Raw genomic sequence first — 26,707 nt, 5'->3', positions numbered from 1 at the left:
TTTGCTTGTTCGTTTCCTAAGTAAAATGGTTCCACATATAATTAAGTTCCAGTGATCCCCGTGCAAAGAGCTTTTATTCTGAAAGTGCACCGGAAAGCAAGGCGGATGCAGATGGCGACGTGCGGCGACCTTTAACGCGATACGGGCGCTGATGGCGGCGGGGCTGGTGGAGGATTGCACAGAGGAGGCGGGGAAGGCTCAAGCCACAGGGAGTGGGCCCTGGTGGTAGCCGACGGACCGAACAAGAACCAGAAGCCAAGACTGAGCATGGACGGGTGGCGCGGTAACACCTCTTGATCCTCTTTTGTGTGCGTGTTTGTGAGGATGGTGCGGTCATGGAAGACACGTCGTCGTAGGCTTGTTTTCCTGCTGCAGCACTGTCATTGTTTACTAAGCAGAGTGAAAAGTCAGTGTGAATATCTTTGCCGCTAACCTGCGAACCTCCTCTTGTTATAACACGTTCTGGCTGAGGAGGCGCTCGAGTCATAGGCAGCGTTAAGTGGTGCCCCCCTCAGGCCTTAGGTGTACAACACAACAACAAAGGACTTCATTGGAAGTTTTGATCCACTTCAAGTCATTGTTGTCATTTAGATAGATGCTTTATTGATAACGAGGGACATTCTTACGAAATGTTTCTGCCAAGTCTGCTCTTGTGTCCTTAGGTGAGCTAAGCTAGCTAGGCACCACAGGAGGTGACAACTTTCCCTTTTTGGATCTGATGCTGACCACATAAGCTGATGTTTTCGCTGTCTATTGGTAAACTTTTGTCTTGTCTGTCTGCAGGTGGGATTACCTCTCAGGCGCCATCTTGTCTCCTCTAGCAGCAGCAGGATCTCACCTGTTAGCTTGCTAGCGGAGGTGTCAAACTTAATTTTGGCCTCTGTAGCAGGTTAAGAGGTCAGTTGTGTAAAAATATCATCATGTTCTACCTGGAGGCTGCTAGCAGTTAGCAGCTAAAAGCTAGCTTAGCACTGTGACAGTGGGGGCAGAATTCTTGTGTCAATCAAGTAACATCAGAAATGTAGCTATACGGATTAGCCTGCATGTTCAGTGGCTAGCAGCTAGCGTGGGCGGGGCAGGGGTGCGATGGAGTACCACTCTGGTGGCAGCCCGCCCCTGCTGGGGAGACCACGCTACTGCCCCGGCGCCAACGCTAATGGAGGTTACCTGTGCGAGACGGGCCACTGCTGCGGCGAGACGGGCTGCTGCACGTACTACTATCAACTGTGGTGTGAGTGGCCCCGCCCACATTTGCACTCTTGCGCTGCTGTCATATGATGGTTTAGGTCATGTGACATCCGCAGGGTTCTGGCTGCTGTGGACCGCCCTAATTCTGTTCAGCTGCTGCTGTGCCTACCGCCATCGTCGCGCCAAACTGCGGGCGCAGCAGCAGCGGCGCCAGCAAGAGATCAGTCTACTGGCCTATCGGGGTGCTGCCTCCTACCCCTCCTCCATGCTGGACCTCAGTAAGGCCCTGCCCCCTCTCTGGCCATGCATGAAGGCGTGTGCTGACATGTGCCTTGCATGCAGGTTTCCTGGCGTCTCTGAAGCTGCCGTCGTACGAGGAAGTGGCGGCTCAGCCCTCCACCCCTCCTCCCCCCTACAGCTCCGTCTTTATGGCGCCGCGTTATCCGCAGCCCCCCCGAACGGCCGACCCCCACCTGCTCATGCAGCACGGACGGCCGCAGCACCGCCCCCTCAGTGACGGCCCTTCCTCGTTCAGCTCAGATGACAGGTGAGGCGGCAAGCTAGCATGGCATGGCAGTGTTGATGGAAACGGCGCATCCTCGTGATGATGCATTGTTTCCTTTTTTCCTGTAGTTCCAGCTGTTCCTGTGACTCCTGCTGCCCCTCCTCTCCATGTAGCTCCTCCCTCTCCGTCCCCGTGACCTATGAGACAGACACCAGCCACGCGTCCACGCCCAGTGAGCGAGCAGCCCTCTCTCTCAATATCATGGTGCAGGAAGCCAGTGCCTCCTCACAGGCTTCTCCCTCTCCTGGCTTAGATGCCACAACTCCCATGCTGCAACAGTCACTCCCCACCCCCATTCTTGCCACCACTTCGCCACCACCCGAATCTCCCCCAGCAACCGTCTGTGTAACTTTGGAGCTGGCTGACATTCCCACAAGTATGCATCTCGAAGACCCGGACGCAAAAGACACAGCTTGCCCCACCCCTGCTGTCTTACCCCCCGACATCACCATCGAGCCTGTGGCGGCCACCTCTCCCTTCCGGCCCGACCCGCCCACACGCGCCTCCGCTTCCTGGTTGTTCCCACCCAAACAGACACTCTTCTCGCCATGCGTGGACGTCTTTGAGGCTGAAGAGGAGGCGGAACCGGAGGACGAAGATGATGTGGACGCTGACGAGAGCCAGTATCGGCATCGCCGACTGACCGGTGACTCCGGGATTGAAGTGTGCCGCTGCCAGGTGGAAGATGACCAGGGCCGGGAGGAAGATGCAATGCCAGAGAAACAATCTGACCTCCACGACAGTGCAGACTGCCCCGCCAGAGGCATGGCCACACATAGCGATTCCCCCGAGGAAGTCGGCGAGGTGGTGGTTGTCATGGAGACGGCATGACGAGATGATTGACAGGTTCACTGAGATCCCAAATGCCTCCTTCTTATGAGATGTCCTCAATGGCCACCAGTCCACAGAAAGCATCACCGAGAGGGAAGCCTTGCCCCTCTATCGTGCTCGATGGCCCGCTGTTCTTATTCTTTAGCTGGTTACTACAGTACTTTACTTTGTAGCCTAAAATCTCGCATTTTCAAAACTTTTTATGACCCACCAAAACATTTCCATTTGTCAGAACTCAAAAATAAAAAACTAACATCAAGATAACGCTAATCCACCCGTATGCTAGCCCACTGCTAGCTAACCCCAGCATGAGGAATGTTTCAGCTGGCCATTTGAAGACATCTTTTGTCCTGTGCTGTTAGTAACTGATTAACCTTTTAAGTGATTTTTTTGTTTGTTTGTTTTCTATTGTTGGCTCTTTAGTCACATGCCTTTGCGTGTTTGTGTTTGTTTAGCGCTTCAGTTTACAAAAGCTAATAACCCTTTATTGTGTCATAAGAAGGCAGGGAAGACCTTACCATGCTAATTATTGTTCTGATGTCAGCCTGTTCTAAAAGTGAAGTTCTACTCAATAAACTGATCACACAAACAACATTCTGTTTAATGATGGATGTCAGAACATTAGCAAGTGGTTAGCTTGAAGTGTAGGTTTGTTCATCGCAACACAACAATCGTCACTGGCTAGTTAGCATGACTGCAAACTTCCCAGCCACCCCTGGGCCTGACAACAACCTTATAAGGTAGCGGCTGCAAGACTACGCCCAGACGCCCCTGAAGGTTAGGAGGGGAAGCCCCGTCTGGAAGCATGAAGCTCATTCGCTGGAGTATCGAGGACAGAAAGAGGAACAGCTCCAGCCTGGCCAGTGATTCGCCCACACAGATACGAGGTCCCGCCCCAAATGGCAGGAAGCAGGAGGGCGTGACCCGCCGGCCCTGGTTGTCAAGGAAACGATCTGGAAAGGACTGGGTGTATTTTGGGGCGATGATCAGGAGCGTTACCTGGATCGAACATGTCCGGTCGGTGCCAGCAGTGTGGGTCATGATGGATGGACCACATGTTGACCAACACGCGAGTCCCATGGCGGATGGCGTGCCCACCAATGCTGTGGCCAGAACCAAATGGTAGCTTTGGCAGGTGCAGGTGCACAAACGTTTGCCATACCTGCTTTCCTTCATGGCACTATGTGGGATCAGCACTGGGCTGACAGGCCGGATCCGCATTCCCTCGTTGATGACGCTGTCCAGGTATGGCAGCCGACCACGATCCGCCACACACACTGGCCGCTCGCCGCCCACCTGCTCGTCCAGCTCCTTCTGCACGCGCTCCTGGACCTGTGTGGTGGTGGGGCGGGAAAAGGTGGTAACCGCACTGCCCACTGTCACCGAGGCAGTGGGCGCCATATGTAAGGCGTGCAGTGCCTACCTCAGGGTGGTGCAGCAGGTAGGACAGGATCCACAGCAGGGTGGTGGACGTAGTCTCCACGCCAGCGCCAAAGGCCTCTGCCGCAGTCATTAACACGTGGTCATCCGTGATGGCTTCCCCCTCTGGCCCGGGTGAACTTTGACCCTTCAGCAAGGCATCGAGGAGGTCTCGAGGCTCGCCGTCATTCAGCGCCGCCTGTCGACGACACTTTCTTTAAGAACACGAGGCCATGTGGCCGCTGCACTCTGGTGCCCTCTGCTGGTGTCCGTCACCTTGTGTTCCTGCAGTTTGCGCACCAGAAGACGGTCTCGCATAGCAACGCATGCCTGCAGCTCTCTCAGCGACGAGCTGGGGAACACCTGAGTGCCACAAGACACCCGTGATGGTGAGGGAATGGTTCTGGTTCCGGTTCTGGTTTTACCTTCATCCAGGAAAAGATGTCCACAAGTCCTCCCCTGGCGATAGTGCGCACGATGCCGTCATTGTATCGAATCACCTCCTGCAGCTCGGCGTCGCCGTGGCGGTAGGTGGTGCTGAACACCAGCGTGCACACCACGTTGGTGATGGCCGTGTTCACCGCAGCCGATGGGTCGAAGCCACACCCCCCATAGGACAACAATATTTTGCACAGACTTTCCACTTCAGACATAACTGTCAGGAAGTAAAACAATAGAGTGTCACGTGGTAAAAGAGTGGGCGGGAGCGAGTTCCTACCAATTTCCTGCAGGCGACCGCTTCCTTCTCCAAACAGAGCCAAGGAATTGTGGACTAAACGTCGGTGCAGCTTCCAAAGCAACGAGTAGTCAGCGAAGGCGATGTCTTTCCCACCTCTGGTCAACAGGTCCGTGGTCACCTGCCGAGCCACGCCCCCAAACTTAGTGAGAGTGGCGCTTGACCATTAATACAATGTGGCAAACAGGAAGTGGTGTCACCATGCTGGGACGGCCTGCAAAGTCTCGTCCTCGCTGCAGCAGAACTTCTCTGGCGTGGACGTGAGAGTTGACCACCACTGTGCGGTGCGGCCCAAGGTAGAGCTCAAACAGCGGCCCGTACCTGACACACACACACACAACAATTGCGCTCACTCCAGTGAAGTCGTCTTTCCGGAGGTCAAAGCTCTCACCTGTGGCCCAGTTGCGTGAAGAGTAGGTGTGGGGGGATGGTGCCTCCTATCCAGGGGAGGCTGCCTAGGATGGGGAGGCGTGGCAGGCCAGGGATGGTCCCCCTGCCGGCGGGACGAAGCCTATTTGGCACCAGCAGAACCAAGGTAGTGAGGGTAGCGAGGACGAGCAGCACAAGAAGGAGCGGAGTGACACTCCCGACCAAGATGGAGGCCAACATGACTATGATGATGGGATGTCGGCGGAGCAGCTCTGCTTTTAAAGTCTGACGCCTGGAGCGACCTTGTCAGAGGTCATGTGCTTGTTGTTGCCGTGTTTATCTGCGTCAGCCGACCTCGCCGTTATCAGGTTGTCACGGCAACCTTAAGGCAGGCCCAGATTGTGTTGATGATTGGACAAGCCATAGAGTTGCCATGGCAACACGAGCTGTTAGCATGTTGGACATGTTGGACATTCTCGTCTGTCACCATGGAAACAACATCTCTGCAGCAGTGCATCACAGACCATGGAGTCCTTAGCGTGCACATGATGCAGATGTTCATCTAAACAGGCGTTGGCATGACAACAGCTCTCTCACACACACACACGCACACACACACACACAGTGCATGTATCCGCAGTGGGGTTCACATGCGCCGCTGCAGTGAGGAAAGCCCACTGCTCCTTTTATGGAGCGGGGATGCCCGCTGTCACCACAGGAAGTCAGCCATGTTTGGGCATCCTCAACGTGCACGGTGGGGGGAATCCCTCACACCGCTCTTCACCAATGAGGAGGCGCTCGCGTTGCCAAGGAGACCGAGAGTATAAAACGGCCAGTGAGTGGAGGAGCTCGGCATCCTCAGCACCAGCGAGCGGATCAACGGAACCCGGTTGCAGATTCCTACCTGAAGACCTTTTAGAGGGAATTCCCGCCATGCTTGCCGAGCACCACCTCAGCTTCCTGTCTGACTTGGAGGACGCGTGCAGCACCTGGGCAGACAGTGTGGAGTCGGACCTGGCAGGTGAGCACAGTCGTAGCATCTTCATCGTTCACGTCATCGCTCTGTTACATAACACTAACACACTCTCCCCCACCAGTTGTTTCCCCGGGAACTGACGCCTCAGACTCAGATTTCTTCTCCGACTTCAGCGACTCTGACTCGCTCTCCCCATCCGTCGCCTGTGGTGGCAGCTTCCTGCCTGAGCCGACGGCAGGCCTGAGCAGCACCGCGGATGCCATCCTCAACATGATCACAGAGATCGTGGGAATATGCAGCGAGATGGAGCACCAGGGGGACGGCGCCTGCCAACCTGTGGCTACGCCCCCTCCTGTGGCTGTTAAGAGCGAGCCGACGAGCTCCAGCTGCGGTGCCAAATGCGGGGTGGCCTCAATGAGTGGGAACAGCTCCCTCCCCACGCTGGGCACTCCGGATTTTATCGAGGCTCTGCTGAGCCAAGATGGTGGCCAAGGCGAGGTCAAACAGGAGGAGGACTGGATGAAGGACTGGAGCGTCAGTACCGAGGCACAGCACGCCAACTCCCCCCTGCCCTCCACCCTGGATGCCAACCTCCTGTCCTCCCTCCTGCAGGGTGCCTTCCCCACCATCAACCTGGGTAGTGTGCATGTACCGGGGCGCACCCGAGTGTCACGGAGAGCTCCCGCCAAGAGCGGCATGAAGGCCAAGGCGTTCCCGTGCTCCGTGGAAGGCTGTGAGCGCAGCTTCTCGCGTTCGGATGAGCTCAACAGGCACGTGCGCGTCCACACGGGACAGAAGCCCTTCAAGTGCAGCGTGTGCGCACGGAGCTTCAGCCGCAGTGACCACCTGACCACGCACATGCGCACGCACACGGGCGAGAAGCCGTTCTCCTGCGACGTGTGCGGGAAACGTTTTGCACGCAGCGACGAGCGGAAGCGACACGGCCGCGTGCATGTTAAACAGCAACTCCGTGCACAGATGATGGCTGCCTACTCACTGGCTGTGAGTGCCGTGGTTTGACGTGGCAACGCAAAGGTGTTTTTGGCCTCCTGGTGAGGTGGAGGACTTCCTGCATGATGTGACAATGTCCATGTTTGTACCAAAGTTCTATTTTTCTATATGTTTCTACCTGCTGTCATACCTGTCATGTGACTTTTTTATGACTTGCACTGATGCATTGTGGGATACGTGTTTAATGTCCCGCCCCCTGCTTGAGGATGCTCCAATAAAAAACAAAACATTTCAGTATAGCTCCAGTGTGCTTCATCATAATCACCATCACATCATCAACAGGAGGCGGTTGCTCGGCAACGCAGCATTGCGTTACTTCTGTCACTGTACATGATGTGGTTCTAGTGGCAATGAAGTTTCATCATTGAGTTTCATCATTCAGGGTGAGAAGTGCCATGACTCTCAAGGACACCACTACTGCTAACATTCAAGCAAAACACAAGATAGCACATCAATGACGTCATACACTGGGACAGTTGGCGAAAAAATCCTTAACCTTTGACCCAGCAATGAGAAAAAAAACGACAGCTTTAGGGTGTTTGGCGCCCTCACGTGTTCAATAGTCAATACTCCAGGTCAGTCCAATTCAAGCTTTTTGTTACGAAAGATTCAAGATTTGATAAGCGACCTAGATGACGTCACCCTCGTCTTCACAGTAATCGTCGACGCACACTGTGATTTGCATCCCGGGATACATGGGTGTGCGTGAATGTGGCTCTCTCACTTTTGTAACGCCCATATAGCCACACGAACGCGGATATTTTCAAAAACCCATATTTCCCACGATGTTAAAAAAAATCTCCATCCACACGAGTGGCATTTATTTTATTTTTTAAACGTCTGCCTATGGTGGCCCAAAGGAGCAAACAAAAAGCAACGTCCAAACATGCCAGAAATGCTGAAGCAAAAACACACACAAACCCCCAAAACACATGAATGAAGGGAAGCGATGCAATTTCAGGGAACAAAGCTGAAGTTAGTCAGGCTACCAGCGGTAAATTTCATAGATGTAATTCCTTTTTTTAAGATAATAAACTTTAAACATAAGCTTATGCTCTATAGACCAGTAAGACATACGCCTGTCGCCATATTGTTTTCTGTGTAGGACACAGCGTGTCTATCCCTGCACATAATCAAACCGACCCCTGCAAGTCAATAACTTCATGTTCTGTTGTTCAGTAAGGTTTAGACATTAAATAATGACACATTTCTTATGACACAAACCAAAAAGCTGATGGTTATTCAAACGCACTCGGCAACAGTAACAACCTTCATTTGGGCCAATGATTGTCCTGTCGCGCTTAGGGCTGGTGAAATTGTTTCTACCACTTGACTTTTTTGTTCCATAATCCTCAAGATCTTTTTACAAGTTTCAAGTGACTGTCTTACTGCGTCCAACCTCAGCAGCAACGGCGCGCTGCGAGAGGCCTTGCTTATGCAGCTCAACAATCCAACCGTGTTTAAAGAGAGAAAGCGTTTTTGCCTTTGCCATCAAGAGATCATTACAGTGTTATCTTGTGTGGAAGTGCTACGTTTTTGGCTACTTATTTTGTCCTTCCTCACTCAGTTTCAAACCCATTCTTACGTTTAGAATAAATAAACTGGAGGTTAACTGGTTAGCTCGGTATATTGCTATGCTTAAAACGGCGAACGTCTCTTGTGTCACTTCAGAGATCTTATAGCCTGCGCATAAGCGTTGCGCGATGTGATATAAGCAAAGCTAGCAGTAGCGTCGGAGTGTATGTCTATGTATGCCAGATTCATGTCAGACTGCCATAAATATATCAATCAAGAGACAAATGTGAGGATGGACAATAGGCTGGCGTCGATCTTTTTTTGAATGTCATGCACGACCGACCCACATTACGTTCGACATACTACAACAACAAAGAACTTTCCCAGTGCTAACGGTGAGCTATTAAGTCTTATTATTGCTCATGTCTGCTATACAGGGCTCCAATAATGTTTAAGAAAATATTTTAAGAAGGTCATAAACAGGTTTTCTATGCTCTAACTACGGAAATATTCCATTTATTAATATTGAATCCAACTCCGCGGAAATTCGACTATCGCTGTCAGATCTGGAACCAATTAACAGCGATAAACAAGGGATGACTGTCTTAGACATAAATAAGATAACATAGACACACATGTCAGCAGTTCCTTGTTTTTTTCTGGACAGCGTACATTCTGCGGTGGCTATTGTCTCATCAATGTATTGTAATGACAGCTTTAAATGGCTTTACACTCGTATTACCCAATATAGTATGAGAATGAAAGTAAATAAGCCATTTAAGACATAGATAAAACTTCTGCTCGTGTGTGTCTCAGTAAATGTGTTCCCTAGGTGACCTTAGTGGCGGGTGAGCAGATGTGTGGAGGACAGGAAGTGACGTTGGAGGTTCAGAGTTTACTTTTAGCTTGTTGTGGGGGACGGCCCGTGGGTTATGGCCCAGTAGCTCGTGTTCATTTTATTATTAATATGTTATTATTATTGTGCCTGTTGTGAGATAATTTAAACATCCAATAAATGCCTGTTCTGGCCATCACCTCTGATGTTTGATTTACCGAACAATAACTGACACCTACTGGCCAATGTTGAATACTGCATTCACAAGTTGAATGCTTCGTCTACCTTCGACTGTGTTTGTATTGTAGTTAATTTAGCCATTTTTCTGCTAATGTAGGCCAAGAATATGTACAATCTGTTTAAATATGCATTTTTTTTTTTTACTAATAATAGGCGGTATACAACCATGAAACAGCAATATTTTTAAATTGATTCATTTTTTTAAAAATGCAATAGAGTTTGAACCACGATATAGTGAGGGACGACAGTAGAGTAACTGTAAGGTGATTGTTTTCCTGGCCATCTTATCCGTGTATGGTCTGTTGTCTGTGTATGAAATTTTATGTTGTAAGTTTTGCTGCATTTTCAGTGACGTTTTGGGGTAAATGCATTAACGTTGTCTACCTCAAATGTTTACATTCAAGTGCATGTTGGAGAGCGCATACCTAATCCACCCCGTATGTATGTAGATTTGTGCAGTAAATAACATTCATTCATTTCATCAAAGTCTACACGCTGCGCGTAACTTTATTTTACACTCAGCTAAAGGGTAATGAATACGTTGTAAACTAGCTCCGCCCAGCTCTCTTGCTGCTGATGATGGCGGACTTTCTGCTCCATAGCGCACTACAGCCTGGGGAAAAGGGCTGATGTTACACGCATTTGCGGCTGAGTGAACGGTTCTGATATATTTAGCGTTTTTCCTACTAACCAACTCGTTTTCGGACATGTTGAATTGTGGAAGTAAATATAACCACGTCATGTTCCCTAATGTAACTTTTTAAGCATATCTGAAACAAATAAACGACACCAAACCATGAAGTTAATATTTTATATTTATTTCACAAACGTAAAAATATAGGAAAAAGCTACATCCGGGCATTTTTTAGTATTCGGTCCGCCAGTGATGACGTTTCATCACGAGAACAACCTCCTCAGCTGTTCGGTTAGGCGACAACAATCCACAGAAGTCAAAAATGTTAAAAAATGTGTTTTAATGGGAGCTTCTCTCTCAAATTATCGAAAGTCAAATAGCAGTAAACCGGAAGACCGGCGCTCAAAAGGGGAGTGAAAGTCCAATGAAAAGCTGCCGGTTGAAACCGTGAGTGTGCTTGTGCTCAGGTACGGAAGCTAACCCTGTTAGCGTGCTAACACAACAAACACACTAAATGTCCTTTGATAACAAACACTAAAAGAAGAAAATTCATTGTCCATATGAAGCGAACAGGACATAGCTAACGTCCTGTTAGCATAACAGGCTAATAGCAGCTAGCCCACAATCCGTCTTTGTTGTCCGTCTTGTGATGTTTTGTGGAAAACTTTCAAAGGTTTTTAAGCGAATAATTTGTTCTTGCGTCCTTAATTGTGTCATACTTTTCCTCGTCATTTTCCATGTTAAATAACTTGCTCCAACTTGAGTTGTTTCTTGGCGGAGTCGACGATGTGAGTCAAATGGCACAGAACACACACACACACATACACACACACACTCGTCCAATGATGGAAGAAATGTATTGACCATCATGCATCTTGTCTATGGTCAGGTGATGGCCCCCACGTCAATGAAGCTGCGCGTACGTCGCTGTGACGCCAAAAATGGCAGTAGCACCAGCGGGCAGCAGGAGGAAGAGGACAGGAGCCGAGGGAGCGGCAGTAGAAGTCGCAGGAAGAAGAAGACCAACAACACTCGGGGTATGCAGGCTGCCGCTTCTCCTCCTGCCTCCTCCTCTTCCTCTGCGTCGGCCCGAGCCCCTCTGGGTTCGGAGGAGGCATCGCCTGACTCCAAGTGTCCCATTTGCCTGGACCGCTTCAATAACATGGCGTACTTGGACCGCTGCCTGCACCGGTTCTGCTTCCCATGCATCCAGGAGTGGTCGCACAACAAGGCCGAGTGTCCACTCTGCAAGCAGCCTTTCGCCTCCATCTTGCACTCAGTGCGTGGCCATGATGACTTCAAAGAGTACACGCTGCGTCCTGTCCCCCCAAGCAGCAGTGTTGCTGCCACGGTGGCCATGGTGGCGGCCATGGCATCAGCAGCAAGGAATGACCAGCAGATGAGGCTTTTGCTGAGGAGGCACAGAGTCGCTGATGGCACAGAAAGCACCGCCAGGAGGCGGAGGAGGGAGGAGGAACGTGGGGTGTGGGAGTGGTATCTGGATGTCCCACCTCTTTCTCTCCCTCCTCATGATGCAGACGCTGATGGCGAGCAGCACCTGAGGGGTGCAACCAACCTGGTGGAGCACGGTGTCATATTTGAAGGCCTCTCAGGCCTGGGGGGTCCTGGAGCAGGCGCCCCCCCTAATGACAGGGCATCACGGCGGCTCATGACCCGATTGTCGGCGAGGCTACGTCTTCAGCGAGAAGGTGGGGTCCTGCGACGCCTCAGGGAGCGGGAGGCAGTGGCCTTTCGCCGCGCCCTCTACCGCTGCAGCGTACGTGTACACGGTGTGGCCGGCATCGGTAGGACCGAGGAGCAGCGTGATATCACAGTTGACAGCTTCCGGCGGGACCCCGCCCAACTGAACAGACTACGCCCCTGGCTGCGCCGTGAGCTCACGGTGCTGTACGGTGCACACAGCTCACTTGTGGACTTTGTCCAGAACATCATCATGGCAAGACTCGCTCGCCATGGCTTGGAGGACACGGCAACTATCGAGGAAGAGCTGCGACCATTCCTGTTGTCCCGAACAGAGCACTTCCTCCACGAGCTGGTCAGTTTTGCCCGCTCGCCACTCACCCTGGACAACTACGACCTGCAGGCCGTGTACGAGCCGCCACCTGGTGCCATGGAGCTGGACGCATCAAGCGGTGGCTCCGCCAACAGCTCCATCATCGCCATCTCTGAAGGGGAGGAGGCTGAAGAGGAGGACAATCACCATGATGTAATCCCAGACGGAAGTTGTCTCAGCCTGTCAGCCTGGGACGACGAGACGCCGGGCCCCTCCTACTCTACTGCAGAGGCTTTAAGCCCCGTCCCACAGGAGGCAGCCAATGAGGAGGAGGGCGAGTGCATGATTGTAGGATACAAGAAGCCGATGGCCGAGCGCACGCCTGAACTCGTTCAGCTATCATCTGACACAGAAGGGGAGGAGCTCCAGAAGACTTCGGCCTTCTCCTTACCACCCACAATTCCTCCCTCCACCTCAACCGCAATCAAGGCGAAAGACACCGAGGTGGGCGAAGCTTGCTTCTCAGGCTCGTGCAGCTCGGTGTGCACACTCAGTCCACCCCCCACTGCCAATTGTACCAGGAAAAGGAGGAGGAGGAGGAGAGGGCGAGGTCCAAGCGGCATCTCAGCCAATCCCAATCGCTGCATTTATCCTGCCATGATGTGCTCCCCTTTGCGGTCCAGCCTAGAGTCCACCTCGCCGCTCCCTGCTAGTGCGGCAGACTCTGCTTCGGAATACTGCTCCTCACAAGACTCCTGTCTCACCACTTCATCCTCTTCCTCCTTCTGCTCCTCCCCACTGCCGACATCGCCTCTCACGCCATCGCGCTCTCACAGAGAGAAGCCCGGCGGGAAGCGGAAGTACAAGAGCCGACACCTCGACCGCCAGACGGACCCCAGCTGGAAGCCACGAGGGAGGAGGAGCAAAAGGAGGAGGCATGGCAGACCAAAGATGAGGTCAGAACTTGCAGTTTCCCTGTCCCATTGGACACTTGATGAATGATCCCTCCTTTCTCTTTCCGCAGCAGCAGACGCAGTCCCAGCGTGGAGATAGTCTATGAGGGTGCCGCTCCCCCTGGTGCCACCCACAAACGCTACCGCAAGACGCAGCAGCACAACAGGTACACCATTTCCTGTCTTTTGGAATGGTATTGTTTATTTGATTTGGGCATGCCTTAAACAAAGTACGTATGCTTTGTTGATGTACTGAAAATCTTTCCTGGTGACTAGATAGCGCACTGCTAATTTTATTTAGATCCATTCTCATCTTCAATCATGGTCACATTGACACAAGGCCCGAATAGATGTCCTCGGCTATGCCTGCCAGTAGCTAGCAGCTCGTAAGCCAAAGTTTAGCTTACAGTTCAAAGCAAAAAATCAGCTTAGAGACGGCTCTCATTTAAAAAAAAAAAAAAAAAAAAAACACTCTTTAGTTGTATAAATGATCATTTAAAAAAAAATACAGCACTAACTAGAAAGTAATAACCAAAGTTATTGGTCTTGTTGTGAGAGCCATCCGCCAGGGCTGTGAAGCTAAATTCACCATTTAAAATGATCTTTTCTTTGTCAATTTCCGCTCAATATTTGTTTCCGCTTGTGGCTCCACAGCCACCGCTACGGTTCCTCAAACTACGGTGTGGGCCGAGGGTCAAACAGGACGTGTGCACGAAAATAGGCGCAAAAGTAATGCAGTTAAAGGAAATTTTTGTTAATAATGTGTTAACTTTGACAGCCCTAATTAGTATGTATTATTATTATTATTGTTTTTATAACATTAGACGTTTATTTGGTGTCAAAAAATGTTGACAATATAATTTAGCGTGAGTTTGTGGGACAATAAGCAAACGGACCTGCATTGTTGTGTGACTGTTAAATAAAGTTTTTTATCTAGTCATCATTTTTTTTATTGTACTTCTGAAATGTATTTTAAAATCTTGTGTCATCTCGTCTTGTTCTCGTAGACCCAATCTTGTGTATTGTCTCATCTCGTGAGTTGGGTGTCTCGTGACACCCCTATTTGTTTGCTAATTTTGTATAGGAGTTTTTCAATTATGCATTTTATATTTGTTCTAAGAAGGGTTCATTACATATTAAACATTTTATACTGAAGAAAATCTAGATTTTCCTTGCTTGTATTTTAGGGTTTTGGGTGATTTTAGGTCCAATATGTTAATTTGCTACGTCAAAATGAAAAAATAACCGTACAGTCACACACGCTGAGATTGTACTAAAAAAACAAAACAACAACTTGACATTCCTAGCACAGGTAATAATAGTTGCAGGTACAATGTTGACCACTCGCTCAATAAGCCAACTTTTCCTTGTCAACGCACTTGGGGAAAAAGATGGCACTATTTTCTGCTATTGAAACGTCACTGAACTTTGACGCCACTTGTCTCGCAGGCCGCCGCCCATCATTACGCTGGACAGCGACAGCAGTCCACCAAGTGGCCAGCACGACAACTTGGAACATCTTCCACCTCTCTCATTGGTACGCTTGGCCAGTTTGGGCATGGCCACTGCTGCTGACATCGGAGAACTTCCTGTGGACATCCTAGACGGAGGATCGGACCGGTCTGAGGAGCCATCCTTTCATGAAGGTACTACAGACATTAACAATGGGTGTGTCAAAGAAGGACAACCTCTTCCTGACACAAGAGGACTGATCGGGGAGCTTGTTTCAAAACAAACAAAAGCGCCCTTTTGCAACACCACAGATGACCTTCCCATGACCTCATCTGACACCTTTGGGGGTCACAAACAGGAGAGGCCTCCTTCGCTTCATTTCCCAGAGCCTGCATCCTTTTCCTCACCACCCCCTCTCAGACGCGCCCCTCCCCGCAAGGATGTGGCGCCCCCCCTTGTTGGGACAGAGGACGATGTTTCCGTCCACTTCTCCGGTGACCTTTCACCCCCTGTCGTGAGTCTGACAGATGTCTTCTCACATCTCAACTACCTCCATGAAGGTCGCAGGGGTGCTCATGATGGTGACCTTGACTGTTCCAGTTCATTTCCTGTGGATGGCACAGCTGCAAGAAGTGACCTCAGCACTTTGCCTGGCCCCCCAACCCTCTTCGACTCCCACTGCTTGTCACCACCAAGCTCCTCAGTGACCCCTCCCACCACATCAGCCGCCTGTAATGTCAGCACAACATGTGACCTATGACCCCTAGGCTCACAACCACTGTGACCTCGTCATTGACAGGTTGTGGAGCACCGCCTCTTGTCGTCCGCTGACCTGTCATTGACCAGCAGCATGTGTGCCAACATTCTGACTTACCCCTGGTCGTCACAAGTCTGTTTTCCCAAGGCCAGAGGCGTCCAAAGTGTGGATGGCTCGTTTATTGTTGGCCCACCGAACATTGTAGAAATAAAATTAAACAAGAAAAAAAACAACAAAAATTTAAAAAATAGAAGAAAAGGCACAAGAGAAAAAGCTGAACTGTTGATACTAATAACACAAATATGTACAGGGTTTTTTACTTTACAAAATAAAAAAAAAATCGTCATAGTGGCCAACAAACATCCTTTCATTTTTCAGTATGCGACCCTCTGTGGAAAAAGTTTGGACACCCTTGTCCTAGGCCAGGGGTTGTAAACTGGTGGCCCGCAGCCAGCATGGCCCACCAGAACTTTCCATCCAGGCCCCCCAGACTAAAATGACGGAATTCAGGATATAGTCCTGGGCTATTAAATAAGTAAAACATTACTAAATGTTGTATGGTTTACTGAACAGTACAAAGACAATAAAGTCGATGTAAAAATATACTTACTACTATATACTACTCTAAATCAATTGTGAGTGGGTCATTTTATTGTGAAAATCCGAGGCCCCCTCACAATAGCGCCAATTTCCTTTTGGCGTCATGTTGTATTTCCACCATCGATCACTATGCTAATTTTGATAACTCATTTAACGTATGAGTTGGCTTATATCTTTTGCAATTGAAACAGGAGTGGAATAGTTACAGTACGAACAGGGGAAGTGGGGGGAGACTTAGGACAATTCTTTACTGACCGGGGCCCCCAAAAATAGGTGATTATTAAAAAATAAGGGGGACGCCAACGTGATTTTTCTTTTTTTCATGGGGCCCAGAATTTCTGGCGACACCGCTGTGTACGTTAATCATGTACTTTGTTTGAAAGGTGATGTACAGATAAGTGTTCCATTGATTATATCGGAGCACAAGCAGGTTAGGTTAGGTTTAATATAAAATGAATTATGCGTGTGAGTCATGTGACTTTGTCACATCCCATTTAAGTCTCCAGTTCTCAATGCCTCCAAAAATGCGCATAAGTTTGCATGCAGGTACATACATTCTCTTACCCAGTTTTGTTTTTGTTTTGTTTTTTTTTATAAATCACAACATTGGTGTAAAAAGCGATAACGCTACTCTCAGGCCCTGTTTTGTGCGGACTAAATCTTTATAAATGAAACCCCTGATTATTGACAAGTGGGGTGGTTCTGGATTTGTAAGCTTCGACATGAGCAAGACCGGGCTTTTGTGGCTTGCTAAATTTAGTATATATATATATACACAAATACTGTTTTTTGTGTTTTTCTTTTTACTATACCATCTGGCCCTCAGTGTATGCCCAAATATCTGGCCCTTGGACAAATTTAGTTGATGACACCTACCCTAGGCTGACAATTGTGGAGGACAGTATGGCAGTCTCTTCCACAGTAAAATTTTGCAAACTTCCATAATAGAAAGCAATAGAAATACCTACTTGAGGTTGCACATAACCTGAGTTTTATTGAAAGGTTTGTCATGATGATGTGTTGGATTGAGGTTTCTTCTTTAAACATTCCAAGTGTTTCTTGTGCCACTACTTGGCGTCCGGTTGCCATGATGACGTTACGACTGAATCTTGTCCTCCAGTTATCTGCAATGTCGGTTGCCTGCCACTAGATGGCACATTAAGGCAGTTACTGTGGCTTCAAAATAAAGGGCAGTTGTTTTTTTTAACCTGGAGTGCTTTTAATGCAAAGCTTTAAAAAACGCTGGAAATGTTGATCTAGCGCACTCATACACTGACAAATAGTGTCATGGGTCATTGTGTACAAGCATTTCCCGCCCCCTTTCAGGCCACGCCCACATTGTGGAACAGTAGCAGGTCCATTGTTAGCAGTTGCCTAGCAACACGGCGCTCTGTCGTCAACGGCAACCAGACTTCTGCCTCACCACTTATTCACGTGAGCACTCCTCACGTGAATGCGCTCGCCCAGCATGATGCAATCAGCTGACGTGTCTGTGTGGTCCGGGTAGAGGTCTTGAGGATGGGGTGTCTTCTTATTGTTGCTGGATTTTGTTGACATTTTCTGCCTTGGTGAATGCTTCCAGGTTCTAGTCCAAGTCTGCTGAAAACTACATCACTCAGCCGAGTCCCGTACAGGAAGTCAATCACAGGTTTCACCAGAGGCGCTTTTGTGGAAGTCATTTGGTACTTGTAGTCCTTAAGGGATAAATTGTAGTCCATTCTCTGTAGGATCTCCTGCTGAGCTCTCATGCTTCACCTCTGGAGGCCAAGTGGTGCCGGTGGTCCGGACCAGAAAAGCTACGCTGTGTGTCATAAATTAGCATGAGTCCCCGCCCACCTGTTTGATGGATAAGTGTTAGGAGTTGAAGAAAGAGAACCTAAGATTAAGAAAATTTATTAATTTACACGTTGAGCCCTCTGCTCACACGCGAGGGGGCGGAGTTTATGACATATACAGCAAGCAGCCACCAGGAGGCAGCTGTCAACAGTTTCTCTCACACGTTATAGTCCATTGATGGCCACTTCCTGTTTGGCCTCCAGCGCGGACTAGAAGAACCAACGAAAGGCCTCGCCAGTCGGGACAGATGGCGGCCTCTGTAGAGCAGAGCAGTAAAAAAAAAAATGTTAAAGAGGGAGTAAACCTTGAAACGGTGAACAAACGTGCACACACACACACACATGCACACCCCATCATCATTCACATTTGTCACAGGTCCAATTAATGTGTAATGGACTCATTTGCGAACGTGCACGCTCTGTTGGTGCACACGCGCGTGTGTGCTAATTAGCCACGGTTTGTGGTGACTCCCACGGGAAGGCATGAAGACGAATGTAGATGTGGTCAATAATAAATTGTGACAAACACAATGTGGGTCTCACCTCGAGAACCCCTCCCCCGCCTCCCCCCGGCTTCTTCTTGAGTTCTTCGCACTTCCGGAACTTGCAGATCTGGTGACCTGTCTTCCTGTTGCGACAGGACGAACACACGCCACAGTTGATGAGCCGCCTGCACGGCCCACACACGCCACACCGTTTCCTCTTCCTCTTGGCCGACGCCCCTGATGACGACGGCGAAGACAGGACCACACCCCCTGCAGTCACCCCTGAGGACGAGGGCGAGGAGGCAGCGGGGCAGGGGGAGGAGTTGGCGTGTTGCTGGCAGTCCGTTGGCGCTCGCTGGCTGCCCGTCATCTGGAAAGCGCTGCTGGCGTCTGAGATCCCACCACCGGCCGACCCCATTGCCATGACAATGACACCCGGGGGTAAGCCCAGGCCCCCCAAGAAGCTACTCCCGATAACCCCTCCCCCATTGCAGCTGCCCCCCTCCGATAGGCCCATCACGTCTGGGTGGGCATGTCCTTGCTTGTTGACGCCACAGTCAGCCGCCCCGCCGTAGCCGGGCGGGAAATTCCCATTGCTCGGTGCCATGGGGTGGTGGTGTGCTGTTTGAGCAACAGGAAGTGAATGTTTTTCTGTCCGCCCCCCCTCGTCGGGTCGCCCGCCTCCCCCCCCGCCTGCCACCCCGCCACCCTGGTGCATGGCACTGCTGTGGGGATGTGAGGGAGTCATGTGACCAGAAGGTGTGGCTGGAGGGGGTGGGTGGTGGTGATGGTGCGTGGCGGAAGGTTTGGGCCGCCCCCAGAAGACGGCCGCTGGGTGGTTCATGTTGTCGTGGCAACCCCAGGGCGCCGCCGCCATGGCACCCAGTCTGGTGGCGGCAGGGGGAAAGATGGGGGTGGCCGCTGCCAGTCGGGCCGCGAGCTTGGCGGACGGCGGAAAGCTGGTGACGTCCATGTTGACATTGGTCTTGTAGAGGCTGGCAATGGACGAGCGGTAGCGGTCCATCTCGCTGCTGTAGTCCAATACCGGCGCCAGCGTGGACACCTGCGACACACAACACATGTCAGTGAGGGCGGACGCAGGGCCAGCGGCAAGTCAAACTCACCTGGCTCTGTGTGCCGTAGCCATGGTGATTTGGATGATGGTGCGAGGAGGCGGAGCTTCTCTGGAGGACGGAGGACAGATCGCTCTCCACGCACACGCCGCTTGTCATGCCCGACATGTTTGTTTACTTCCCTGTGGCTCCAAACACAAACACACACACTGTGATGTCACACTTCCTGTCCACATGACCTCTGACCTTCCTGCAAAGCATCTCTTCCTTGCCTTGTGTATATGTGCGTGTGTGTGTGTGTGTGTGTGTGTGTGTGTAGCAGGACATAAAATGTGCACCCTCCCTGGAGGCGTGACTAATTAGCGTGTCTGGTCAGCGTGTGCGAAGGTCACGGCAGGCAGCAATGCTCCCAGGCGGCACATTAACGCCCCCCTCCCCCGCCTCCTCCCACAGGCGCAGCAGGAGGAGAAAGGAGGCTAAAAAGCGTGAAGGCAGCATGCGGCGGAGGAGAAAAGGATGCTCTGACTTACCAGGCCCGCCAGGAGGAGGAGGAGGAGGAGGAGGAGAGGAGGAAGGAGAGGAGGAAGAGGAGGACCGTCTGGGAATTAGCCTGCCACGGATCATGGCTGGCGGGGAAGGAGATGGAGGGGGGGAGGGAGGAGCACCGGGAGGGATTTGTCGGTCTGTCAGTAGCGGTGGGGGGGTGGGGGTGGGGGTAACGGATAATGGGGGGTGAAGGGGGGGGTGGATAATCACCTGGGCTTGGCACGAGCGAGCGCGAGGCAGGAAGGAGGAGAGGCAGGTGGCGAGAAGGCAGCGAGACCCTGCGGGGGGGAGGGGGCGATGAATAATGGCGGAGGTTATGAACGGATACGTGTGTCGTCCTCACGACGCGGGGGGTGGAGGTGGGGGGGGTGGTGCTTGTTGGCAGGCTGATGTTCGGTGACAGGAGGGGGAGGGGGAGTGTGTCGGCTCGTGCCCTCCACTGCGTCTGGCGCCACCCGTGGCCGCGCGCCGCGTGGCGTCTGATTGGCGCCCGGGGAGGAAGAGGAGGAGGGGGCGGCAATGTGTGAAAACGGTTGGCGGCTTGCCAAAGCACACCACGTGGCCTCTTTGCTTTATTCTGATTGGTCCGCATCCAAGCGGCCGCCTTGTTGTCGTCATGACGAGGAACATTACTTGAAACGTTTGAACACGTCTCATAGGAATCTTATTCATTCATTCTTCATTAATGTCATCACTCCCTCGTCACTCTCTGATGACAATGTCACCTAAAGTTGATCGGACAAATCTGCTGTCATTGCGCCCTCTAGTGCACAACAAGTGCACTTTTAAGGACACTTTTAAGGAGCAAACAAAACCAATATTTAGTTGGTTTTGTTGTAGCTTGCAGTCCTTAGCTTCATATACAGAAACTTAACCTTGGTAGAAGCTAGTTGGTGGTGTAGCAGTTAGCATAGCTGCTAGCATTGCTGCTTTCCAAGCAGTTTAGCCAGGTTGTTTCCGGCCCACTTCCCCTTCTCGTGGACTTGTGGTCAGTGCACTGTGTAAAGTTGCAATGTGAATAAAGAGGCTGCCACAAATGTATGGTCCTGGTTCTGGTCGGAGTGATTGAACTTCTTGCTGACGTTTATTGTTACCTGCAATACGTCTATTTACTTTTACTTTTGGTCATTTGTGACCTTGGACGCTCAGTGCCACCTGTTGGTCACTTCGTATTCAAGTTGTCTCACACACACACACACACACACACACACACACACACACACACGCTGTTAATCCTATCAAAGCTGCCTGTGTGCTTGCATGTGTGCTGACTCGACTAAATGAGTGGTGTTAATGCTAAATCTTCCTTTTGTCACTTTTCCGCCTTGTTTTTTTTTCCTTATCCATTCAGGTGGTATTTCTTTGGACAATTGCAAAGTTGAAAATGTTCATCAAAAGTTTAGTTTTGATGGCGGTGCTGCACCTATGCGTGTGCACATGAGGCATGTGTTATCATCCCTCCTCTAATCTCTTTATCTCGGCCTGGCCGACCGACGGAAGGCTTCTGCTGCGTTCTGAAAACTTCGCACATTTTCTTTCTGGATTTAGAAGTTGTTTTGAGCATCAAGGACAATGGGGTGCACTTTTGTTTCCATGGCGATGGCTTCTCTGAGCAGGCTGCTGCAGTAGAGGACGACAGAAAGGGCAGACACAGGTGAGTGATGGAAATACCAAATGCTGACATGAGTCTTCACACTGACCTCCATGCCAGCAGAGAAGTAACTCATGGCCAAGGTGGCACCACTGGACCCGCCCGTCCTGGTTCTAGAAGCCATGGACGATAAGTCTGGCTTGGCTGAGGCTGACAGGTAGGAGTCGTTGTCGTTGGAAATGAGAGATGAAGACTGAGCACATAAACACGTGAGCCATGTTGTTTTTCAGGCGTGTCGACTTTGTGTTCAACAGCAACAATAGCAACAACAACAAGTAACACACACACACACACACACACACATGTGGCATCTGCTTGATGCTCTTGTTGTCTTCTAGGAAGGAGGAGAAGAAGAAGAAGAAGAAAAAGAAGAAGATGTAAGTTGTGTTTGCTGTCTACTTGTTTGCTGTCTCTGGTTTGTTTTTTGGTTCCACCACAGGAAGGAGGAGAAGAAAGAGAAGGAGGAGAAGAAAGAGAAGGAGGAGAAAGAGGAGAAGAAGGAGGCAGTGTAGGTTTATTGTGATAAAGATTGACCATGTGTGATCATAATAGTAATGTGTGTGTGTGTGTGTCTGTGCATGTGTCAGTGTGCAAGAGATCACAGTCATGGACCCAGCGGGGAACACATACTATCACTGGCTGTTCATCATCACCATTCCCGTCATGTACAACTGGACCGTCATCATTGCCAGGTAACATCCTTGTCCACACGTCACAGTATATCTGTTCTCATCTGTGTGTGTGTCAGGGCATGCTTTGAGGAGCTGCAGATGGACTACGTGCTCTACTGGTTCCTTTTGGACTTTTTTTGCGATTTTCTGTACCTCGCTGACATGGTCTTCAGAACCAGGACGGGTCTGTATGCATGCAGTGGAGCGCTGTGGTGAAGTGCTCATGTGATCATGTGTGTACGTGCACATGCAGGCTACCTGGAACAGGGCCTTCTGGTGAAGGATCAGCTGAAACTGCATGAGCGTTACACGAAGAGCTTACAGTTCAAACTGGACCTGGCCTCCATGATCCCAACCGATGTTCTGTATGCCGTGCTGGGCCTCAACTACCCCGAGATCCGCCTCAACAAGCTGCTGAGGTTCAACAGGTGGACCCCACAGTGTGTCAATGACACAATCGGTGGCTGGCAGCCATCTTGATGTGTCAAGTGTCTCCTCTGGCAGGATGCTCGAGTTCTTCCAGCGGACCGAGACCAGAACCAACTACCCCAATGCACTGCGGATCTCTAACCTGGTCATGTACATCCTCATCATCATCCACTGGAATGCCTGCCTCTACTACTCCTTCTCCAAGGCCATCGGTGAGTGTTCCGAAATCCAGGTTGGGCTGTGCCGCAGCCACCCGGGGTCCGCTAATGCGTTCTTCCCGTGTGCCTTCAGGTTTTGGCTCAGACAGATTTGTATATCCTGACCCGGCGGATCCGGAGTTCGGGCGCCTGGTGAGGAAGTACGCCTACAGCATGTACTGGTCCACACTGACGCTCACTACCATCGGAGAGACTCCGCCCCCTGTGGAGAACTCAGAGTACTTCTTTGTGGTCACTGACTTTTTGGTGGGTTCGTGGCTGTCACCTCACTAGCGTTAGCATCGGCTTTTACTTTCTCATCTGCTGCAGGTGGGCGTGCTGATCTTTGCCACCATCGTGGGCAACGTGGGCTCCATGATCACCAACATGAACGCCGCCCGCGCCGACTTCCAGGCCCGCATTGACGCCATCAAGCAGTACATGAGCTTCCGCAAGGTCAGTGGGTTGGCATGGAGGTCAACAGAAAGTCATGTTTGAGGCTGAAGTGCCTCCTGACCTCCAGGTAACCAAAGACCTGGAGAAGCGCGTCATCAAGTGGTTCGACTTCCTGTGGACCAACAAGAAAGCGGTGGACGAACGGGAGGTGCTCAAGTTCCTTCCGGACAAACTGAGAGCGGAGATCGCCATCAACGTGCATCTGGATACGCTCAAGAAGGTCAGAGGTCACATATGCCACACACTCTGCTGGGCTCCAGGAGTGACGCCTGAGGTCCTTGTTGGCGTGCAGGTGCGTATCTTCGCCGACTGTGAGGCAGGGCTGCTGGTGGAGCTGGTGCTGAAGCTGCAGCCTCAGGTCTACAGTCCTGGAGACTACATCTGCAAGAAGGGCGACATCGGCCGTGAGATGTACATCATCAAGGAGGGAAAGCTTGCCGTGGTGGCCGACGACGGCATCAAACAGTTTGTGGTCCTCAGTGATGGAAGCTACTTTGGCGAGATCAGTATTCTGGCCATCAAAGGTAACCATAGCATTGCTTATGTTACGTCACGTAGCATTCCATAATGTAGCATCACAGAGTGTTGTATAGCATCGCATCACATAGTATCGTGTCACATAACGTCGTGTCATGTTGCGTGGCAAGTCACATAACGCCACGTAGCGTCATGTCAAGTCCTCCACCTTCACAAGCACTCTACCTCAACGGTAGGCAGCAAAGCAGGAAACAGACGGACGGCAAACATCCGGAGCATCGGTTACTCCGACCTCTTCTGCCTTTCCAAGGACGACCTGATGGAGGCGTTGACCGAGTACCCTGATGCCAAAGCCTTGCTGGAGGAGAAGGGGAGACAGATCCTGATGAAGGATGGCCTGCTGGACCTGGAGGTACCACCATCAGGTCTCTTCTGAGGCTTCTGGGCCGAAGCTGCCATGACTTCTTTTGTCCCGCAGGTGGCGGCGCAAGGTCCTGACCCCAAGGAGATGGAGGAGAAGGTAGACTATATGGCCAGTACGCTGGACGTCCTGCAGACGCGCTACGCACGTCTGCTGGCCGAACATGAAGCCACTCACAGCAAGCTCAAGCATAGAGTCAGCAGACTGGAGAGGAAGCTGCCGCCACCCCACCCCACCCAGCCAGGGCATGCCCCGCCCCCAACACCTGACACACAGTCCAGCAAATGACAAACAATAATACGATATGTGAATTTTGTTGATGTTTGTTAGAGTGAGCCACAATGGAGGGCTCGAGTCTATGACAGACTATGACTTTGTTAAGCTAATTAGTATACAGTATTGTCACTTATATTGCTAGCTAGCGAAGACTTCTCCTCCATGAGCTCACAGTGTATGCAGTCTAGAGATGTGCGAATCATCAACGAACCGTTGAGAACTCGCGAGTTTTTTCGGGAGGTACTCGTCTCTGTTAACTCGTTCACTTACTGTGCTACCTCTAGTTAATATTTAAAAAAGGAAACATGTCATTAATTGTGAAAATGTTACTCTCCTAACTGCATTTGTATAAATGTATTAGCCACGTGGAAAAAGCAATAGATCTGGTCCTTTCCCCTTCCTAATGGAGTTGCATCATGGGTGCTCCACGAAGATTCGAGTTTCACTGACTCACTCCAATACCCAGAAGACAATAGCCAAATGCTTGTGTCAAGCTTGTCGACCTGATATTAGCAAAATAAGAACTACCACACTGCAAATCTGGAAGAGACGCTGGGCTTCACTATGTGTATGCGGCGCCATCTTGAGTAAGTATAGGGCTTTTGTTAAACACATACGTCATTTTCAATTCTGTATTAACACAAATGAGACTGAATTTCTACAAAAGTAGGCTATTTATAACAAAAACAAAGACGTTCTGTGTAAAAAGGTGTGCTCAGCAGCAGCCTTGGGTACCCCCATGTGCTCAAAATGGTACAATCGTGATCACATGACATTTTTGTTTGATTAGATTGCGGGATTGATAGCCGAATTAGACTCCTCTGAATCGAATCGTTGACTAGTCAACTATTTTAAGACACCCCTAGTTCCAATCCTGCCTCGCGCACTGCCACTTCCATATTATGTGTAGCCATGCCAAAGTTCACAGTCTGATTGCTTGACTAGCTTCTGGCTGACGAAGATCTTGTGACACCCCTATTATTTACCGACCTGACACTGTGTGGAAGCAATGTTTTTTCAACCTGCCAAAACCCCTCCCAAAAAACACCAGTGTTCCGATGTGGACAGGGCCTAACAGCATAGAGAGTTCTGTGTTTCTGTGTTTGCTATGGTAAACTGTGCTACTTTGGGACAAATGAGGATCCAGAACCTTATCTTTTTTTAGCCTGAATATATGGTGGATGACCTACAGGTTTTAGAAGCTGAGCTGGCAAGAAGAGAAGGTGAAACATCAGGAGCAGACGGCGGCCAAGAGAGTCAGGAACGGCATGACTTTGTGGCGGAAATGTGAAGCTTGCCAAGCCATGCCGACAGAAATCAAGTGTTTCTGTTGCACTGAGTTGTATACAGTGTTACCTTCAATGGAACAGCTTCATGTATCTGACAAAGAGGACACTGCTGTATGAGACTGCGTCACACATACGCAAATAATTGTTAGCGCTAAAGCTTTTTTCCACCTACAAAATATGAACAAGAAGAGACACCCCTGGCCAGCTAGACCAGACGGACAACTGGCCATCGAGTAAGTCACCATGATGTTGATTCTGATTCATGGCGCACATCGTGCTGGATACTGTATACACGAACAAAACAAACAAGCCAACGAGTCATTGTGTAGTTATTATAGGCAATACATTCAATGATAGCTAATATTAGTTGCAAAATGTTACCAAAATTCTATTATCAGCTGCCAAAACACATGTAATGTGTGTGTGTTGCATGGGGTGTGGCTTACAATGTCGGGAGCAGAAAGTGGGCGTGGAGTATACAGTTTTCAACTGTTAGCCGCCCCCATGCAGCACCTAACCAAGGCAGCACCTTTTACACTGACAAAGGCGAAAAATACTCAATAGAAGATCATCTCCCTCTTCGGCTTCAAATTACAGATTTTTAAAACCAACAAATAGCAGAAAAACACAAATTAACACTTTTTACCTTTTGACCCTAATCAAATGATTGGGGATGGCATTCCTCGTATCTCTGCTATAGCATTCACATACTTGTCCATGGCACGTGCACATACACAAACGCAGTTTCAGAGAAGTGTCCGACAATACGAAGTCATTGTGTGGTTATGATAGGCTTTAAATTCCAT

General features: G+C 50.3%; 5 protein-coding genes across 12 annotated transcripts; 3 read left to right on the top strand and 2 right to left on the bottom strand.

Moving 5' to 3' along the window:
- Window positions 1-116: 116 nt before the first annotated feature.
- LOC129168269 (WW domain binding protein 1-like) lies at window positions 117-3,176 on the top strand. Of its 2 annotated transcripts, XM_054753353.1 has the most exons (5): window positions 117-283; window positions 784-1,231; window positions 1,305-1,466; window positions 1,531-1,735; window positions 1,822-3,176. In XM_054753353.1, the coding sequence occupies exons 2-5, from the start codon at window positions 1,087-1,089 to the stop codon at window positions 2,582-2,584; spliced, it is 1,275 nt and encodes a 424-aa protein (XP_054609328.1). In that variant the 5' UTR covers window positions 117-283; window positions 784-1,086; the 3' UTR covers window positions 2,585-3,176. The 2 variants fall into 2 exon arrangements, with proteins under 2 accessions (XP_054609328.1, XP_054609327.1); XM_054753352.1 differs by having other exon boundaries at window positions 784-1,466.
- LOC129168267 (steroid 17-alpha-hydroxylase/17,20 lyase) lies at window positions 2,894-6,877 on the bottom strand. 4 transcript variants are annotated; one of them, XM_054753351.1, is made up of 9 exons: window positions 5,131-6,877; window positions 4,940-5,060; window positions 4,722-4,860; window positions 4,429-4,658; window positions 4,280-4,366; window positions 4,008-4,202; window positions 3,747-3,916; window positions 3,584-3,687; window positions 2,894-3,537 (listed from the first exon to the last, which is right to left on the bottom strand). In XM_054753351.1, exons 1-9 carry the CDS (start codon window positions 5,346-5,348, stop codon window positions 3,266-3,268), a joined length of 1,536 nt encoding a protein of 511 aa, XP_054609326.1. In that variant the 5' UTR covers window positions 5,349-6,877; the 3' UTR covers window positions 2,894-3,265. The 4 variants fall into 4 exon arrangements, with proteins under 4 accessions (XP_054609326.1, XP_054609325.1, XP_054609324.1 ...); XM_054753350.1 differs by having other exon boundaries at window positions 4,429-4,860; XM_054753349.1 differs by having other exon boundaries at window positions 2,894-3,916.
- Window positions 3,328-7,329, top strand: LOC129168271 (early growth response protein 4-like). Its single transcript, XM_054753355.1, has 2 exons — window positions 3,328-6,129; window positions 6,206-7,329. Exons 1-2 carry the CDS (start codon window positions 5,808-5,810, stop codon window positions 7,102-7,104), a joined length of 1,221 nt encoding a protein of 406 aa, XP_054609330.1. The 5' UTR covers window positions 3,328-5,807; the 3' UTR covers window positions 7,105-7,329.
- A 3,497-nt stretch (window positions 7,330-10,826) lies between these two features.
- On the top strand, window positions 10,827-24,990 carry cnga1b (cyclic nucleotide gated channel subunit alpha 1b). Its single transcript, XM_054753052.1, has 17 exons — window positions 10,827-11,107; window positions 11,209-13,289; window positions 13,358-13,453; window positions 14,736-14,932; window positions 19,942-20,084; window positions 22,031-22,062; window positions 22,125-22,193; window positions 22,273-22,377; window positions 22,434-22,540; window positions 22,610-22,784; window positions 22,861-22,997; window positions 23,077-23,249; window positions 23,313-23,438; window positions 23,506-23,658; window positions 23,731-23,962; window positions 24,152-24,327; window positions 24,394-24,990. Exons 1-17 carry the CDS (start codon window positions 11,057-11,059, stop codon window positions 24,622-24,624), a joined length of 4,284 nt encoding a protein of 1,427 aa, XP_054609027.1. The 5' UTR covers window positions 10,827-11,056; the 3' UTR covers window positions 24,625-24,990.
- Window positions 17,075-26,587, bottom strand: LOC129168134 (transcription factor GATA-6-like). 4 transcript variants are annotated; one of them, XM_054753050.1, is made up of 6 exons: window positions 26,548-26,587; window positions 26,348-26,438; window positions 25,803-26,185; window positions 19,540-19,676; window positions 18,474-19,478; window positions 17,075-18,188 (listed from the first exon to the last, which is right to left on the bottom strand). In XM_054753050.1, the coding sequence occupies exons 4-6, from the start codon at window positions 19,654-19,656 to the stop codon at window positions 18,141-18,143; spliced, it is 1,170 nt and encodes a 389-aa protein (XP_054609025.1). In that variant the 5' UTR covers window positions 19,657-19,676; window positions 25,803-26,185; window positions 26,348-26,438; window positions 26,548-26,587; the 3' UTR covers window positions 17,075-18,140. The 4 variants fall into 4 exon arrangements, with proteins under 4 accessions (XP_054609025.1, XP_054609026.1, XP_054609024.1 ...); XM_054753051.1 differs by lacking the exons at window positions 26,348-26,438; window positions 26,548-26,587 and having other exon boundaries at window positions 25,803-26,196; XM_054753049.1 differs by lacking the exons at window positions 25,803-26,185; window positions 26,348-26,438; window positions 26,548-26,587 and adding an exon at window positions 20,245-21,632.
- Between the last annotated feature and the right edge of the window lie 120 nt (window positions 26,588-26,707).

The sequence above is a fragment of the Dunckerocampus dactyliophorus genome, chromosome 15 (assembly GCF_027744805.1).
Source record: "Dunckerocampus dactyliophorus isolate RoL2022-P2 chromosome 15, RoL_Ddac_1.1, whole genome shotgun sequence".
NCBI lineage: Eukaryota > Metazoa > Chordata > Actinopteri > Syngnathiformes > Syngnathidae > Dunckerocampus > Dunckerocampus dactyliophorus.
Note: the sequence above shows the minus strand (reverse complement) of the source record. Positions and strands in the feature narration are given on the sequence as shown.

Bases quoted from the DNA above. Each gene is read 5' to 3' on its own strand.
- LOC129168267 (XM_054753348.1), bottom strand. From the start codon at position 5,348: ATGTTGGCCTCCATCTTGGTCGGGAGTGTCACTCCGCTCCTTCTTGTG. The intron at 4,203-4,279 runs GTGACGGACACC...TGTCGTCGACAG, and splicing joins GCAAACTGCAGGAACACAAG to GCGGCGCTGAATGACGGCGA. The intron at 3,917-4,007 runs GTAGGCACTGCA...ACCACCACACAG, and splicing joins ACCTGCTGCACCACCCTGAG to GTCCAGGAGCGCGTGCAGAA.
- cnga1b (XM_054753052.1), top strand. From the start codon at position 11,057: ATGTTAAATAACTTGCTCCAACTTGAGTTGTTTCTTGGCGGAGTCGAC. The intron at 20,085-22,030 runs GTCTGGGAATTA...TCTAGGAAGGAG, and splicing joins AGAGGAGGAAGAGGAGGACC to GAGAAGAAGAAGAAGAAGAA. The intron at 22,785-22,860 runs GTGGACCCCACA...CTCCTCTGGCAG, and splicing joins AAGCTGCTGAGGTTCAACAG to GATGCTCGAGTTCTTCCAGC.
- LOC129168269 (XM_054753352.1), top strand. From the start codon at position 1,157: ATGGAGGTTACCTGTGCGAGACGGGCCACTGCTGCGGCGAGACGGGCT. The intron at 1,467-1,530 runs GTAAGGCCCTGC...CCTTGCATGCAG, and splicing joins CTCCTCCATGCTGGACCTCA to GTTTCCTGGCGTCTCTGAAG. The intron at 1,736-1,821 runs GTGAGGCGGCAA...TTTTTCCTGTAG, and splicing joins TCGTTCAGCTCAGATGACAG to TTCCAGCTGTTCCTGTGACT.
- LOC129168271 (XM_054753355.1), top strand. From the start codon at position 5,808: ATGCCCGCTGTCACCACAGGAAGTCAGCCATGTTTGGGCATCCTCAAC. The intron at 6,130-6,205 runs GTGAGCACAGTC...CTCCCCCACCAG, and splicing joins TGTGGAGTCGGACCTGGCAG to TTGTTTCCCCGGGAACTGAC.
- LOC129168134 (XM_054753050.1), bottom strand. From the start codon at position 19,656: ATGTCGGGCATGACAAGCGGCGTGTGCGTGGAGAGCGATCTGTCCTCC. The intron at 19,479-19,539 runs GTGAGTTTGACT...TGTGTGTCGCAG, and splicing joins GCTACGGCACACAGAGCCAG to GTGTCCACGCTGGCGCCGGT. The intron at 18,189-18,473 runs GTGAGACCCACA...TCTGCTCTACAG, and splicing joins GCGGGGGAGGGGTTCTCGAG to AGGCCGCCATCTGTCCCGAC.